At 42.6% G+C, this 18064-nt stretch overlaps 1 protein-coding gene across 12 annotated transcripts in view; it reads left to right on the top strand.

The window, feature by feature from the left end:
- Positions 1-18064, top strand: part of cita (citron rho-interacting serine/threonine kinase a) — a 62308-nt gene that overhangs the window by 25681 nt on the left and 18563 nt on the right. For all 12 annotated transcript variants that reach the window (XM_023808373.2, XM_072714217.1, XM_023808372.2 and 9 more), the window contains 11 exons: positions 6236-6341; positions 7892-8035; positions 8467-8586; positions 11978-12148; positions 12311-12364; positions 12712-12765; positions 13600-13740; positions 14316-14441; positions 14934-15029; positions 15671-15787; positions 16192-16301. In XM_023808373.2, the coding sequence (XP_023664141.2) occupies positions 6236-6341; positions 7892-8035; positions 8467-8586; positions 11978-12148; positions 12311-12364; positions 12712-12765; positions 13600-13740; positions 14316-14441; positions 14934-15029; positions 15671-15787; positions 16192-16301 (1239 nt within the window). The remainder of the gene's footprint in view (positions 1-6235; positions 6342-7891; positions 8036-8466; positions 8587-11977; positions 12149-12310; positions 12365-12711; positions 12766-13599; positions 13741-14315; positions 14442-14933; positions 15030-15670; positions 15788-16191; positions 16302-18064) is intronic.

The raw sequence follows: 18064 nt of genomic DNA, 5'->3' as shown, positions 1-18064 counted from the left end.
CATGAGTCAGCCTAAAACAAAGGGATCGATGAATATAATTTATTTTGGGCAAGATGTTTAGCTTCTCTAACTGATTATCAGGGCCTGTTAACGCACAGTGTATTTTACTCTTCACCACTGCATGTTTTGTTAAAGCGGTTCCACTGTCGTGCATCAAAGGTATGATAATGATATGTGTATAATATCATTGGCATATACTTGACATTTTTAACCATTCAGTCTGGCTTTCTTGGCTCCTGGTGGGCCTTCTTGGGTGAGTGACCTTCTAATCCCCAGTCTCTGACTCTTTTTTAAAGTTTATATTTGGTTATTCTAGTGTTGGAATTGGCTGTTTAGTGGAAACCATCTCATTGATGAGGAATAATGTAGATAAAATTAAATTAGACTAAATTAATTACTTAAATTTTTAAGTATAATGAATGTGTAATGTGAAGACTTGCTTTAATTGTTCCTCTTATCAAATGGTTGTTGGCAGTATTTTTAAATATCTCATTTTAATGAGATGGATATCTGTTTAATTGAAATTTATGGAAAGATATCAAATGATGCATGGTATGGTGTACAGGAAATAAAACTGAACTGCATAAGCCTGTCTTGTAGGAAGCGGAATTGGGCAACATAAACCGTAGCATCAATTTTTAGGCAGAAGTAGATTTTTTCCGCTGAAAACCATAGAGAACTTTATGTAAGACTTAATGAACAGTGTTACTCAGCTCTTCCCATTCTTACCATGCATCACAAGAACTGTCAACATCACCCCACTCTTTGAATTGTCTTCCGTTTTTCCGTTTTTCAGCTGCTCTGGAAATAGCTCATTGCTTTGCGCTTCCCAGCCCACGGGCTGCAGCCATGTTTCAGAGAGGGGCACTATCTGCCATGAGGATGGGGGAGGGGGTCTTCATTACAGGCTTTTCTTTTTGGGATCTGGATTCTTATTGGTAGTACCTTAAGAGACACTCGTGTCTTCAGCTGGTCATTATCTCTTTCTTAATATGAAATATTGAATTGCTGGCTTCAAGACGATTTCTGTGCAAACAAAAAGAGAGTAATTAACTTTGTCAGCTGTCATTCTCACACTCAGTTTGCCATTAGAATCATTATTCACCTACAGGGAAACTGAGGGTGTAACTCACTCTAAGATCTTCTCCTGGAAACACCTTCTGGCCCATCCTTACTGTCTTTGATATGAAACCTGCCTTGTGATTCAGTGATTGCCCCATTGTTGTCTCTGTGGGCTACCACTCCGCTACCTTGGGATTTTATTAATCCCACATACAGAAACGTCATTTATCTAATGTCATCAATCAAACATTGTAGCGGTTTAAAATCGTTTTGAAGGCATATACAAAACTGTCTAAATTTGTATTTAAAAGGTAATCACAGTTTTCAGCTCTAATTGTATTTTTTAGATGGCCCCAAAGACATAGTTGGGTAGATGCTCTCAGGGTCAAAGATAATATAGCACAGTAATCTTTGTTTGCGTTTTATGGAAGTGTCATAGGTTATGTAAATAAACTCCAAGCATTTCTGCTTCCGGCATCAACATGCATTTACCCTTTCTGAGTGGGCGCTTCTGAGGTCCAAAACTGAGTTACTTTTAGCAAAGCTGCTGTTACAATCATAGCATATACAGTATAGACCATGACCAAGATCAGTTTTTATCTGGTTTATGCTTTTTTTTTGTTGTTGCCAATTTTCATTATCAGTTTCAACTCTTGAGATTTTGTTGGTTTTTAGTAGTACACCGGTTAAACTGTTGAGCATTAAGCTTCTCTCTCTCTCTCTCTTTGGTTCAGCTCCATGGATGATGTTTGCTGGAGCTGAACCACATTTAAGCTTTTAATGGCATTATGAATGGTAATTATATACATGAAGAGTACCTTTGTGTTTAAATGGGAGAGCTGCTTTCCTACAACTTTTCTGAAAAATGCTTTTCTGCTCTATTTTCATTGTAATTGTTAAGCCTTATTTGCCGTTTATTCCTGGGGTGGTAAAAATAGAGCTCTGAGGAGCTATGCTGACCAGTCTGTGCTATTGATATTGTTCTTATATACAATTATATGTTGGGCTAAAAGAATGTAATGGCTGTTTTGAAGCAGTGATAGTAGCACTGGAGCAGACACTGGAGCGTCTGGCTCGTAAAGGCTCTCGTGCTCATGCAGACATTTATCACGGGAGGATACACCACCTTTCCCAGCCTCTTAGAGCAGTGTTTCCGTATCTGGTCCTTGGGGACCTACAGACAGTCCAATACAGTGGACTGTCTGGCAGGGAGCTCGGAGAGAACAAAAATGTGGACCGGATGTGGGTCCCCGAGGACCGGATTGGACAACGGTGTCTTAGAGCTCCCACTCGGTTGGCTGCGGTGTAGGTGACTGAGGCGACGTCGGCCAGGGAGCGCAGATGCCCAGGCTTCGCTGTAATCGGCTTCATAGTCGCCTGCCGGAGGGCTGTTCCTGTCAAGCCTTTCCTGGGCGACCCTCAGCCATTCTTCACTGCAGCTCACCTGATTCAGCTAATGAAGAGTCTGATGAATAACTGCAAGAATCAGCAGTGCCTGTGGTGAACCATAACATATATATGCAGTGAAACAAATAGGCGTGTGTTTCAGACTGGTATTTCTCACTCTTAGAGATGTTGCTGTTTGTATGAGTATTGATTAACGTGAAAGTATAGCTTATTCATACCAGGATAAAGGTGACAGGGCTCCATTAATTACATGTTAGTACACCAGTAGGATCGGACCTGATGGGTCAAACGCGAGGAACACATGTCCTACACGCGGCGCTGTTTTCAGGGTGTGAACCAGTGAGGGGGTCACATAGAGGGAAAGTCCTCTTCAGTTTTAGTTGTTCTTTTTTTTTCTGGAGTGGTCATTAAGCAGCTAATTTGCTAATTAGCTACATGAACAATATTAGAAGGAGATAGTCAAGGTCAGCAGCTCAGTTCTGCCATTACTGTTGGTGGTTGATTAGCTGCCGCTTATCAGATATTTACGTTTGCGTCTCATGAAAATACTGATTGCATTTGATGAATTGGGGTAAATGAGAGTCAAAAGCCAGGGCTCTGTAATGCAGTGCTTCCCAATCCGTTCCTCAGGGACCCACAGACAGTCCACGTTTTGGCTCCCACCCAGGTCCTGGGAGAGAGCAAAAACATGGACCGGCCGTGGGTCTCCAAGGAGCGGATTGGGAATCACTGCTGTAATGTAATTACAGGCAGTCCCCAGGCTACTCCTACTTACAAACAGACGGCCGTAAAGCCTATTATATTAAAAATTTGAGTTAAATAAAATAGTTTGTAATAACGATCGCATGCACCACTTTGTGACGTTCTTGGAAACATTGCTTGGCTTCTGTGGTTAGTCAGCTGAAGGCACAGGACCGATTTCTGTGTGGATACTTTTATTATTACTGTATTATTATTATTATCATTATTATTATTATTATTATGTACTGTATTGTTGTTCTGACTTACCTACGAATCCATCTTAAATACAGACTTAAGGAACAGATCTCGTTCATAACCTGGGGACTTCCTGTATGTTGTAATTCAGAATGTGTGGGATTTAGAAAGTAAAAAAAACAGAAGGAGGTGCCACTCAGTGCTGTTTTGTAGGTTTGGGTGTCTTCCACAAAATGAGAGAGCAAAATGTGAGCAAGTGTCTGTGTCCATTTCCGTAATGTCAAAGGCACCTAGTGCCCTCACCTGTTACACAAGGAGGAGAGTTTGGCTCCTCCTCTTATCGTCTGTCTGCATCGGTGTGTATGTATATATGTATTAGGCAGCACCGATCCAACTTTATCAGTCCTGATAATGTTACCTTGGCTTAGGGTTTGGGCCAATACTTAGTACTGATCCAATACCAGTGTTTAATTAATAAGCCTCACTGTGTGGAAGAGTGAAAGGTCACCCAAACACCTTCCGCAAACATGTCCAGCCGTGATTTAGTTTAAATCCTGACAGTTGGACGCTAACCAAACACAAACCCTTTTTCAAAAGTTTTGCTTCCACAGACAAACTCGAACCGTAAGCAAGCTTGTGTGTGCAGACATGCTCTCTTTCTCTTGGTATAATAAGCATTTTGTAGACTTCCGTCCCCAGTCAAACATTCTATTTTTCAATTCAATCTTATACATCAGAATTCTCTGTCCTCACCTTGAACATCTCTACAGAGGAACAAAACCTTAAATATAATGGTTATTTGGTTGTGAATAAATCATTTATCCAAATAAAAATAGACTGCCAAATTCAACATTTTCGACAAGTGCATCACCACACTGGTGCATCTGAGTCACTCCCCGAATCTGCGCCAGTTCCTGTCACATTGGTTCCATGCAATCTGTGCATGTATCTGACTGCTAGGCCATATTTTCATTAACTTGGGGGAAAATATTGGTCATTGTTATTCAATCAGGTACAAATAAATCCCAGAGTAACGTCAATATATACCCATTTACCTAAGAATCATTGTGATGTATAACGCATGGCTTGGAGTGCATTAACGTTCATATACCACAGTCACCACACATTTGGCTTACACGCTTGTACTTGACATTATTCTAATGAAGACGAATTTATTACTAGAATTACTGTTTAGGCTTGGAAACACAGCATACCGTGATATTTCCTTTTAGCAAAACTATCTTCGAGTATTTCAAAATACCGGAATAGCCTTGCTTTTTAAAATACCATCAAAATGCCATGTGACTTGTTGGCATAGCAACTTCAAGTGTGAAATACCTCCAACCTGCTGACGTTTTAGCTCCCTCTGTGCTAAGTTGACACTCCTTCTAGCAAAATGTACAGGTCTACCAAAACACTACTGTGGTATGAGGCGGTGCGCACATGTGGGTGTAACTGTACAATAACATAGAATTGAATTGAATAGATTGGTCCCAAAATGGTCCCAAACGATGCCCAATCCAGCTATTTGAGTCGGTATCAGACCGATTTCCAATATCAGTATGTCATATATGTACATGTATGTATGTTTATTTGCTTGTATAATGTTTATATGTATATAGGTATGTAAATTATATATGTTTGTGTTATTAATGGTCACATTAGGAACTTTTAGATGCCTGATCAAGGTAGTGTTATAAAAAAATGTGTGGGTTACGTTTTGAGGGAGCAGTCATGCCGGCGGCATAGGCTCTGGCACACTGGCACACTGGCACAGTGTATTCATCACCCTCCCCAGGACCATGTCCGTCTGCCGTCCGATTCGCAGTGTCTGAAATCTTAAAGTCCGCCTAAGCTCATCGGAGATTAATTAAACATGAGTCTCGGGCTTGGATTGATGCATCAAACATTTTATCCAGCCTAATCAGCTGTCAGAGGGCCCCATTAATGGCATTTTTTCAGATTCCCCTGAGTTTAATTTTCAGAAACTCGCAGTGTTCCTTCAGTGGAATTCAATTAATTTCATGAACCAGTGAGACAGACATGAATATTTAATCATTGCTAAGAGGGCAGATTTGGGGATCACATATGAGTGTCAACGTTGGCATGGCTAAATTATTGTAGGAAGAAAACAACTTTGAGTAAACTAATTTGGACTATTATTCTAGTTTATGAATTGACCCCTCTCCGCCTACGTTTGCAGAAGAATGCTTGTATCGCTTATGTTTTTCCTCTCTATTTGAGGTTAACATTAAATGTACCTCAGCCTGTGCTTCAGGTTTGCACTCTTCCTAATACATGAATGCCCTCTATCATCCTATTATTAGCTGTTCAATTTGGAACTTTGTTTAAATTTCCTGGAGAAAAGTTGTAATGTTGCTTTTTCTCAGTGGTATTTATCTCACAGCCTGTTATCCACAATCAGCATCAGTGTTATAGCAAAAGCATCTTGACTGCAGGTTCCCGGCTTTGCCCCTGCACACTGCTACCCTGAGACGGCTTCTTCCGGCTGATGGATTAGGGGGGCACTGCACAGTTCTCTGGGGTAGGGGGTGGGGTGAGAAGGGGAGTCTGCTTTTATCAACTGGGCCCTTATGTCCTCCTCCCTCCCTTTCAGCTACTTGCATTTCAGGTGTTGTGATGCATGTCTGGCTGAGAGGACGTGCTTTTTTTTTTTTTTTTTTAAATCTGTGTTCCGCTGCCTGGATGTTTTTCATGGTCGGTTCTGGTTCCCGAAGCCTTCAGCTGTGCGTTCTGTGTGTGTGGCCATTCACAGGTTTGTTGATCTTCCCCTCCTCGCCTCTTCTTTCTTTTGCTCCCGTGGTTACAGGCTGCCCGCTGCCGGCCTCAACTCACCGGCAAAGACCAACTCATTGGAAAAAAAGCTTCAGGTTAAAAGCAAAGAATTACAAGAAACCCAAGACAAATGTCACAAGGTATTTGTGCCCATGTCTACAGAGAGGGGGAGGTCATGCTGCATGAAGAATATCACGCCATTTTACCTTACTGCCGTGTAATTATGGATTTAGCATCTGTTGGTTCATTCACACCCTGAAGAACATACAAAAAAGTGTCCATCTATCCATCTTCCAATGATTTATCCATGTCAGGGTCGTGGGGATATTTGTGAGCCCCGACTGGAATAATCAGCAAAGTGTATTTGATTTAGAGACTGTGTTTTATTTGGCTGGCTGCCTCTCAGTGCATCCCATAGGGTGTTTTCCTGTGAAGCAGATCAGGAGTAACACTTAGAGTAAACAGGAAATAGTGCATAAACACCGATCAGTGATCACATTTGAAATGGATAGTATGTTTGCTCCCTGGCAGGGATGCAAAAAGTGATTATTTTTACAATCGATTAATATTATGTGATCAGGTGACCTACTAATTGATTAGTTTAGCAAAAATACATGGTTTAAAGGAAACTGCAAATGCTTTTTTTTTTAAAAATAAAAAAAAAAAGTATTTACACTTAAAAATGTTAGCAATTGGAGAGAATCTAGGGGTGTGACTGTACACAAAATTCACAGTTTGATACACACCTTGGTTTTGAGTTCATGCTACAATGTAATTTCAATACAGCAGGGAATCAGAATTTGTTCTGACATGGTTTATTATTAAAACGGCAAACACAATTAGGAACAGTTATAAAGCAAACACAAGACCGTGTCTCTTGATATGTCTCAATGACAAAATCTAAGATGCTCATTTGTACACTAAAAATAAAATAAATAAAAACGTAAAAATAACATTGCATCAGAACAAACGTAGTGAACTAAATATCATGTTCTCTGTTGCTGAGTATGGGTCCATATCTGTAGCAGGTCTTTGGGATCTCCAGCCTACTCCTAAGCAGCTCATGCACACGTGGCATAATGTTTTCAGTGTTGAACATCTACTTCTCAATTAGGTTAATTCATTTTTTCGTGTGTACCAGACTGAAAGTAACGTCGTTGAACTGCACCCAACGAATGTGTGCTGTTACACCCTAAGAAAATCTCGATTTAATATATTGATTTGGCAGATGTTACAGGTTATTAGCTTCCTTGATGATGGAAGATTAGAGTGATTCCACACTTTGGATAATTTGGTCTTACGTCGACCATCCACAGATGAACCCGCCGCCTCTGTCGTGTTTAGCTTGCTAACGATTGTACTTAACACACCAATGTTAGCATGGCTAGGTGGATGTCATTAGACACAATTTATGCAGCAAACCTCCAAATTGAAACCATATCTGTAGAACCCCTTCAATCATTTCTGACACAGCATGTTGCGCAGCGATGACAAAATCTGTTGTCTATTTTTAACTACTTATTGTTCACATTATCGATGAGTCGTTGCAGCCCTACTCTTTGTACAATGATCATGAAGACTTTCAGGGTTAGATCATGCAGGCAGAAGAACTACATATTCTTGTCTAGATCACCTTCTGAAATCCCTGCTTATTAATTTATTTAATAATAACAATATTTTATTTTGTCAGATGGAACAAGAAATCTCTCGATTCCAGCGTAAAATGTCAGACCTGGAGTCTGTGCTGCAGCAGAAGGATGTGGAGCTGAAGGCGTCGGAGACGCAGAGGAGCATCTTGGAGCAGGACCTGGCCACCTACATCACAGAATGCAGCGTGAGCTCCCCCCCCCCCCCCCAGTGGCCAGGATAGCCTGCATGCCAGAGAAATTTAAATGAAATGTCTGCCTTACGCCTGATGAAATGGGGATGTTTAGACAGGAGAAAATAGGGGAAGTCACTTTATACCTAAATTTTCACTTTTTTCCCAGTTTTTCTTTATTATGTTGGATTTTTATCATTTGCGGAATCTGAATCTTCTCTGCATGTTTAAACTATGAATTGCTGGAATATATTTCAGAAAACTGGCTGCTCTACATGTTAAATCATGCAGTCTGCATAATTAGAGTTTTAAGGTGTAGGATTGAGTTTCGTGAGCCTGTGTGACCTCATAGGGACACTTATTCAAAGCAGGCAGTTTTGGTGGATCTGTGGCAGCGATGGGCTCTGTCTCACTTGTGCGTCTGCGTGCATCTGCGCATGTTTCAGAGCCTGAAGCGCAGTCTGGAGCAGGCTCGTGTGGAGGTGTCCCAGGAGGATGACAAGGCGCTGCAGCTGCTGCATGACATCCGGGAACAGAGCAACAAACTGCAGGAGATCAAGGAGCAGGTAGGCTGCTGTGCTTCCAATCTGAGAGCCCGCACTCTCCAGAGCGCCCCCCCTAATTCTGGGCATACAGATCTCCCTCAGTGGGTCGTATGGTGAAGGTTATGTGTTAAAAATGAAGGTTGATGCCTGCCCCAGTCTACTGTCCCCTGCCCTCATCCCGAATGCCCTCAAGTTGTGAGAAGACTAGCTGTCAAATCAGCTTCTTCAGTCTTTGCCAAATACAATTACTGTCCCCCCCCCCCATCCCCCGCCCCCCGTCTAAGCTTCGTGGCCGGGAGCTCCTTTGCATTCGCATGCCCATCATGCAACGATGAAGGCCCCATGTTCTGAACTTGTTTAGCGTCCATCCCAGCCATAAGCAGCTGTGGGAGCGAAAATATAGCGCATCATTCCCTCCAACACCTGCTTCCCTTCCATAAAAATGAAACTGTCTCTCCACTTTGCCAGAACCAACCATATTGACCATGTAATTAGTTTGTCCTTCAGAATGCCTGTGCTGTTGCTTGTTGCTGTTCAGCTTTATGCCTTTGGTCGAGGTGAGCTCAGTAGGGCTCTTTGGCTTGGAGTATGACTTTGGATGCTGTTCTTCTGGATCGATACGGCTGAATGAAAATGAGGAGACGCTGGCCGCTTGAATAGACTAATGCATATTGCCTGATGGCGTGGAATGGGCTTGGAATTTTTGTGACTTTCTGCGGATTGATTCTTGATAGTTAATGGTAATTTTTTCTATTGGTTTATTAAAAATTCCAGTCCTGTCCTCTCCTGTTCCTTCTCTCACACGAGCAGCAGGGTCACTGCTCCCTGCCCCGTTCATGTGCTGCACACATGGCAGAATTGTTGAGGGAGTCAAAGAGCGGCCCGCTGAACATATACTGCAGTGTTACTTCATTTCATTGATCCTGCTTATTTTGTCTGTCCTTATTTGCATCTTGTTATTGTAAGGAAGTAAGCAGTTTCATGAAATGATGATGGATTTCTAAATCTGATATACTCAATCAGATGTAAGTCCAAATATAACAGTGAAATATGTCACAGCACTTTTAGTAAGCACTAAGGAATAGTTTTTTTTTTATTTGGTGGTAGGCAGGGAGGGAGTATACTTCTGAACGATGGCGCGGTGATTTTCGACTTCTTCCAGACATCTGCTGCAGTCGTCAGACGGATCTGTTATTTTGGTACTGGTTAAACGGGGCTGGGGGGTGTTTCATTTCACTGTCACGTCTCACCTGCGCAGCCATCAGCCGGGAGGAGCTCTTCATCCCACCAGAGAAGCTAGAATGCCACTTGGCTTGTCATATGCATCACTTCCTGCTGTTCTGCAGGCAGGCAAAGGATTGTGGGACGGCGGGGAGCTCAGCCCTAAGACGGGGAGTCTTCATGTTGAAAAGGAGCAGTTTGCTATTAGATCTTAATTGTCTATGACATTTTTTGACTTTTCCCATAATATCTGTAGATCCCCTTTAATCATCCCTGACACAGCATGTTGAGCTTATGTCGTCCTCCATCTGCCCGCGGGCGGCCATGTCACCGACTCTCTCTTTAAATCCACACACGCTTGGCCTCTAATAGCAGTTTTTTATTGCTTTGTGCCTCATCTACGGCAGTAGAGGTGATAATGGACAGCTCACAGTACAATTGCTGCGGGGGCAAGGGCGGTCCTGACAGACACATTTGGGTTGCAGATATTCCTTGCTGAACTCTGCCAAAGACCCATGAGTCTTAATCATCTAAAAGCATGCAGACACCCTCACTCATGAACTTCTCTGCCTTAGAATCATCTGCTGATTGCACCACTGTTAGTCCGTCTGAAGGACTCGTGGAATAAAAATGCTTTTTAGAATGGCTGAATGGTGTCAGGTGATTTGTATGATTTCTCTGTGATTGTCGTTAAAATGGCTTTAGTACCTCACTGTTTTTTTTTTATTATTCCTTGGATCCTGGGACTGCAAATATTACAACCAAATGGATTTAATTTACAACACGTCCTCCATCATTCTTTCTGGTTCTTCAAAAGGACTGCACAGAGATCTCAGTGTTGTCCATCTCCATTAAAAAATATGTAATATTTTTTTATTACAGTAGGGACCTTTGTGATAACTGGCCTCCCCCTGTGTTATACAATAAAGAGTTTAGCCTTTGCACATAGCAGTTTTATTATACACTTGGTGCCTCTGTATATTTAGCATTGCTAAGCATGGAGGATTTAGCCTCGTCCTCATTCCAGCTAATATGCGTCTTTCACGTTACTAATAAATGCTGAATTCCCTCCAGATGTGAGCATCCTGTGTCACTGTGTGTTCAGGGAGCCCAGAAAACGTGGCCCTAGATTCTTATTGAGATCTTTGTAACTTCCACCTTTCTCTCTGCTTCTCTTCCATTATCAGTTTGTCCTTTGATCTACTCTGTCCTTCTCTCCTGCATGCTGTAGCCCCTTTCCCCCACTTTAACCCTGAGGCAGGCTTCATCTGTGGTCAAAGTGTTTTTTGTGTGGAAGACAATGATTAATGGCCCCCATTTGTGAGCCCGGCCCAGCCCCCCCTACTGCCACAGGCCAACTTGTGTGTTTGAGTTTATTCCTAAGATGATTAATATTAGTAACTTAAACATTTCAGTTAACATCCCAGGCATTTAAATAAATCTGTGTTCTGCCAGCCTTCCAGTATCTTAGTTTCTCTTAAAAAACACTAAATATCTGTTTTAATCCTTTTCTGAAAACAAGTTTATTCACAACCATTTTGTGGTCCTCGGTATAAATATAGCAACTTTGAAGTAATCTTTGACTAATTTCTTGTGCAGTGAATTTTCCTGTTTTTCCATAAGTATCTTCAGAAATAAGTATTTAACAAGCTTCATGGACTGTTTACTCTGATATTTTTTCAGCACTGAATCATTATGGTTTAAAAAAAAAAAAAAAAAACAACCTCATGAATTATTAATCCAACCATGACTCCGTCCCTTTACATGGTGCCATATGACTTGTCATATTTGAGGGTCGAGGTTTGTCACTCTCCGTTCATTAGCTTAAAGCTCATTAAAGGGATATAACAAGTGAGCTATCCTCACCCCCCCCCCCGCCGGCATACTCTCAGTTGGCCTGAACTCGAGATCCCTTTCACACTGAATGTGATTTGAACTCACTGAACTCCACATGTGCAACTATATGGTCACAGATTGATACGAAGCCTTTCTGATCGTAATAGCGGTGTTTTACAAATTATTTTTTTTTGTCTTCAAACTTATGTAACCATCATGTGGACATGATTTTTTTTTTTTCTGTGGTAACCGTCAACAGTTCCAGATGTTCAGTTTTAAAACCACTCAGTAGCTTTTATTTAAAGGATATTTTGCTGTCAATTGGGTTTGCTTATGATGTCACTCTGTCCCACAGGAATACCATGCCCAACTGGAAGAGATGCAGGTGACAATCCGGCAGCTGGAGGAGGACCTCTCCTCTGCCCGTCGCCGTAGCGACCTGTATGAGGCGGAGCTGAGGGAATCCCGTCAGACCAGCGAAGACTTGAAGAGGAAGGCTGCAGAGTACCAGCTGAGGATCCAGAAGGTCCGTCCCACCAGGGCGCCAGTCCTGTAATTACTTTGGGGCACATAAAAGAAATAGCGTGCTTGGCTTCTGGAGGTCGTAGTGACCGAAGAAAGACAGGCAGCGGACTCTGTGCGTGCATGAGCTGTGTGATCACCTGCTGATTGCTCCTGTGCCCTCCAGGCCAAAGAACAAGGCAAGGCTGAGGTGGAGGAGATCCTCATGAAGCTGGAGAAGGTGCGTGCTGCAGTGGCCTGTCATTCACAGCAGCCTTAGCGTTAGCATGCACCTGACATCCTCTCCAGGCTCCATCTCCGGGCACCACTGCCTTTTAAGGCTTCATCACCACCTCATATCATTAGTATCCCTTCATTTGTGTTCGAGCTTTACTAGTTTTAGTTACAGTCATACTGTACTGTACTGTGCTGCATTTTGCTCTTAGAAATAAGTCTTATCATATCAAAATAAGAAAGCTTTAAGCATTTATTGTTTAGCAGTTTTACAAGGGTTTTTGGGTAACCTAATCTGTGTTTCCTGGAACAAACTATATTCCATGTGGTGGTAAATGCTGCCATGCCTTCCAGACCAATGCAGAACAACAAGGAAAGATTCTGGAGCTCCAAGACAAGCTGACCAAGGTAACTCACTCCTGCTGAGTGAATGTAGCCCTCACTTAGAATGGTCTAGTCAAGTCACATTTCACTACATGTTATTCGTGTATAAGTATGTGTGTGACCAATAAACCTCTCTTGAAGCATAGTTAAAGTTTATCAAAAATGAACTTAATAGAGATATGATTAGAAGAGTGACAGAAAAGGTGGGAAAGTGAATAGCAATTAGAGCTGCTCGATTATCATAATCACGATGATTCTGACCAATATTGAGATCCTGATTATTTACCACAATAACTCTTGACAGCAGAAACAATGTATTTTATTGAACCTTAATAATGAAACTTATACACGTACATTGAAATTGAATTGAAACCAAAATAAAACTTTAATAAAATAATATACGTAAATTACTGTATACTGAGATGAACTGTTCTCTGAGGTTCAAAAACACTAAACTAGATTTTTCCCCTAACTATACATATTACAGGTAACTGCTCAATCAACTGATATAAAAAGTTTTAGCAAGAAAAACTAGTCTGTTTACATGATCTGGCTACAGTGATGCACAATGGCAGGAGATGATATTTTCAGCTGTGTTGAAGACCTTCTCTTTTGCTAAATAATATGTGATGGCATCCGTTATATCTCTGTGTTTTTGAGAACTTGACGGATACGCGGTTGCATTATAGGGTGTCCTTAACGGGTAACTGCGTTGCAGTACGAGTTGATGTGCTTGCCTCACAGTTCTGAGTGAAGCCATAATTGTAATCGCGATTCAAATTCGATTAATTTAACAGCTCCGGTTGGGATTTTGTGAATGAGGTTTGGTTGTGTCCTGGGTTCCCTGCGCCTCTGCAGGCTGTGAAGGCCAGCACTGAGGCCACAGACCTCCTGCAGAACATCCGGCAGGCCAAGGAGCGGCTGGAGCGCGAGCTGGAGAGGCTGCGCAGTAAAGGCGACTCCACCGACACCTTACGCAGGCGTCTCCGGGAGACTGAGGTACGCCGGCCGCTCCGGCCTGACACCTGCCTGTCACCTGCCTGTCACCTGCCACGTCACACGGTCTCTCCAATCAGGCAGGAAGTCTTTCCACATTATTATTTTCTTGTTGTATGAAAGCTAATCATGAAAGACTTAAAATGTTTATGTAATTTTTAAAGCTTGCTTAAGTAATCTGCCTGCTGGTTGCTTTTTTCATTAAATAAAAAGACACATTATTCAGATTTAATTTGACATTTATGGTTTCTGAGTAGGAAAATGAATCTGAAATCAAGGCTTTTATAAATGTGTTATCAGTAGAACAGACTGTACTGTGTAAAAGTGTTATATTAACACGCGCCTAATGTGCTCTCTGCCTGCGTTAGTGACCTGCCACTGTGTCACAGTGTTAGTGAATATCCCATTTGGTGAGAGTAACTCCTGAGTGGAAAACTAATTACGTCTTAAAGCCTTAATACGGAAACTTGGGGAAAACGGGCACAAAGCCAGGCTACAGTGTACATTTTCATGGAACACCAGCGAAAAAAATTAATCATGTTTACAGCAGTCTGTCATGCATCTGTGTGTGTGGACAGGAGGGCAAGAAGACCCTGGAGAACCAGGTGAAGAGGCTGGAGATGGTGGAGAGGAGGGAAAACAAGCTGAAGGATGACATCCAGACCAAGTCCCAGCAGATACAGCAGATGGCAGATAAGATCCTGGTGAGAGGTCATGGATGAAGGCCCCCGAGACGCCCGCTACCCCCCCCCCCCCACCATTGTTTCTCCCACATAAGCTGCCAACGCTGCAGTTTTTTTATACCAGGTTTCTGCCGTATTTCAAGGCTGTCTCCTGACGCCAGTTTTATTTGGCCGTTTGTCTGTTTACTTATTCGGAGCACTGAAATAACCTGTCTTATTTTGGAACTGAAATGCTAGCAGGTCTGTAAGCTTGTTGCTGCGTTTTGGGCGTGGTCTCGCACCCGGGACTCTGTCCTCACATACTGCTCCTGTGAGCTTCCTTGTCCATGTAGAGCCAGAGGAAGCCCTCATGGTCACTCAGCCCCTCTGACATCACGCCGCCCAGCCGTGGTTCAGAAAATCCTGCTCCCCCCTCCCCCCCCCAGCGCCCGGCACTCCCTGTCCTCCAGCCTGGTTCTGCCCATGCTGGCATATTCCACCCTCCCCAGTTTTGCCTTCTATTCATCTCCACAGGAGCTGGAGGAGAATCTGAGGGAGACGCAGGCTACTGCACAGAGGATGGAGGCCCACCTGCTGCAGAAGGAGAGACTTTATGAGGACAAAATCAAGGTGAGGGGCTGCTTCAGCCAAGGACCCCGCCCCCCACTACCATAATGCGTCCTCTGCCTCGCTTTCCCTCCTACATTCCCCCCCCAACTCACTCATTTGTATGCTTTCTAACCGTGTAGTAATAAAAAAATAAGCATTGTAGTATCTTTATGTATGCATTTTATTAAGCAGTTACAGTGTTGTTCCAAAGGACAAATTCATTAACTGTCCTGCTGAATTTATATTAAGCTGTAGTGCCCAGCATCTTTTTATACCTGTAATTTTGAGAGCTGCTCCTCACTTTATCACATAATCATATTGTAAAAAGTAATATCGTAGCAGGGACACATGATTTGTACTTCATGACTTGTTTGCATTTAGTCTGAATATTCTCTTTTTAAAGCTATAAAAAGGTTGAGGATGACCACGATGATGCTGATGCTGATTTATGAAGATTATTATAAATGCTTGATCTTTAATCAGCTAAACAGTCCATGAAGTAAGAATAGAAAAACTGACCAGGAATAGAGAGCTGTAGGAAGTGCATGATGGGAAATTGGAATGGTCTATTGCAGGTCATTTCCTGTGGGTCAGGCCCACAAAAGCCTTCACCGGAGTACATATTTGTTTTGTTGTGACATAAAATTATCGGTTCTGTTTAGGTTCTAGAGGCACAAATGAAGGCTGACATGGCTGAAAAGGAGGTTCTGGAGTCCAAAAGGACCAAACATGAAGAGGAGGCCCGGGAGAAGTGCAAGCTGATCAGTGAGCAGAAAGCGGTGAGCCCTGCTTAGCTTTGGCTCTCTCCTCCTCTGCCCGAGGATACCCACAGAGGCTGTAGACCAGGCTTTTTGGAAGATGCCATCTTTCTGCTATCATTGTATGATATTCATAGCCTCAACATGAAATGAGCTTGATGACTGAAGCTGAGGCTGATTTGCACTGCGGTTCCTTTGCTGGCCAAAGTCCAGACCAGTTAGACCAGCAGAAGGAAACTCACAGATCATGTGACCTCCACACTCACCCTGACTAATAAAAACCAACATTAATTGATTATTTGAAAAACAAATGGGGATTGTGTGAGTGACATTTAGACAACAAAGTCAAGTTTAATAGATGGGGGTTAGATGGCTTAAAATGTTCACACCTTAGACTGTTTCCCATTGGTGTCCTCCTCAATTAGACCATCAACGCCATGGACTCCAAGATGAAGAACCTGGAGCAGAGGATCGCTGAGCTGTCCGAGGCAAACAAGCTGGCAGCCAACAGTAGCATCTATACCCAGAAGAATATGTGAGTGTCACATGACCTCTTCCCTTGTTCTGTGACATGTCTCTAGAAATCAATTCTAATTCTTGAGGAAGAATCACTGTAGTCAAAACCTAGTATTCACAGGATTCTGTATACACTTTGTCGTTTGCACAATATGCCGAATAGCAGAGAAGTGAAGAAGTTATGGTGATTTGTCTGTCAGCTTTGTGTACCCAACTATTTGAGGTGGTGAGCGAGGAGCCCATCAGGGGCTGGAAGAATTTATGATATAATCTTCCCTTGTGCTCCCTATGTAAAAAAATATTACAAAAATAGGACCTTCCCAAGATGCTTTAAAACTCCTACACACCTTGCACTGCATTCACAAACACGGTCTGCTTTGCATCCTGGCAGTCAGGAGATGCGAACAAAACACAAACCGATTTCTAAAAGTTTTACTTAGATGGATAAACAAACACAAACTGCGGAGGTACTTGTGCTGACAGCAGGCGTATTCTGGTTTTCTCGTGGTATTACAAGCATTCTACATACCCATCCCACTGTGCAAAAACTGTTTTCAAAGCTTTGACCTTCATAAACCGTCATAAATCTTGTCTGGATTGTTTCAGAGACCGTGGCATGTGGTCAGCTTTTCCCACACAACATCCTGATAACCCATTATCCACTGCAAATAAAAAGTTAAAAAATTGCCTTACCTGTAGTTTATAAAAAGTGCCCCCCCCCCATTGTGCAGCAAAGCTTTAGGGAAAAGTGGGGCTTGTGATATCATTGAACTCATCTTTCTTTTTACTGGCTGTTCGTTTCCTCCTGATCTGACTAGCTGCAGGTTATTGGTGGCTGAGGTCCTTGAAAAGGAGGGTCAGTAGTCCCTGTGTTATGAGGTGCTTGGCTGAAAACCATTCAGCGAAAACTGAATGAATTGGCCTGTATCCTCCTTCATGTCATTTTCTTAACGAATACTGTGAGCTGTGTATATATTACGGATGCACCGTTCCACATTTTTTCTGTTCCAATCCCAATATACAACTGCCAGTACAGATACAGATTCTGATACATGAGCTTTTTTAACTTGAGTATTTTAATATGATAAATATGTTTATGCTTTATATATTAATATTTTTAAGCTAGTAAATACAGGTGAAAAATGTACGCCAAAAAAACTTTAATTAGGCTATTAGAAACATGTGTAATAAACCTACAATAGCGTCGGAGGCTATAAAAGGAGAATAGACCACCACAAGACTTCAACTACAATTACAAAGATAATTTTATTCAGTACAATTCATGCAGCGACCCATCGGATCAGGTCTAGGTTCACAAAGGGTTTGGCCCCGCTGTCTCCCCGTAGCAAACCAACCCTTCCAAACGTGTTAACCCACGTTACCACACAGTGGATCTCACAGCACACAACATCCCCATTAGGGCACGGCCCACCAATAGCACTGCAATACTCAGTAATCCCCACACTTCGGGCACAGGCAAGAGTCACGGAACCAGTACCGCCTCTATAGTCCCGCCCCGATCCCTAGCGGGCTACACTGCTTACTTTAAAAGACACAAAACAAACATACAAGGACAAGATTAAAACATAACGTTCCCCCCGAGGCTCAAGACCCTCCCCCAGAGAAGGAACATTCACACAGGTCCGCAATCTAGGGCACCACGCGGAAAGGGAATTCCGTCACTACGGGGATGCCGCTTATCACCTCTATCAAACACCCCAGACTAAGCGGCGATCATGCACTCCTAACTACCCCCGTCCTAACTGTCCTTCCCCTGCCACA

This window comes from Paramormyrops kingsleyae, chromosome 7 (genome assembly GCF_048594095.1).
Source record: "Paramormyrops kingsleyae isolate MSU_618 chromosome 7, PKINGS_0.4, whole genome shotgun sequence".
Classification (NCBI taxonomy): domain Eukaryota; kingdom Metazoa; phylum Chordata; class Actinopteri; order Osteoglossiformes; family Mormyridae; genus Paramormyrops; species Paramormyrops kingsleyae.
The sequence above is the reverse complement of the archived record's forward strand: the minus strand, read 5'-3'. Positions and strand labels throughout refer to the sequence as shown.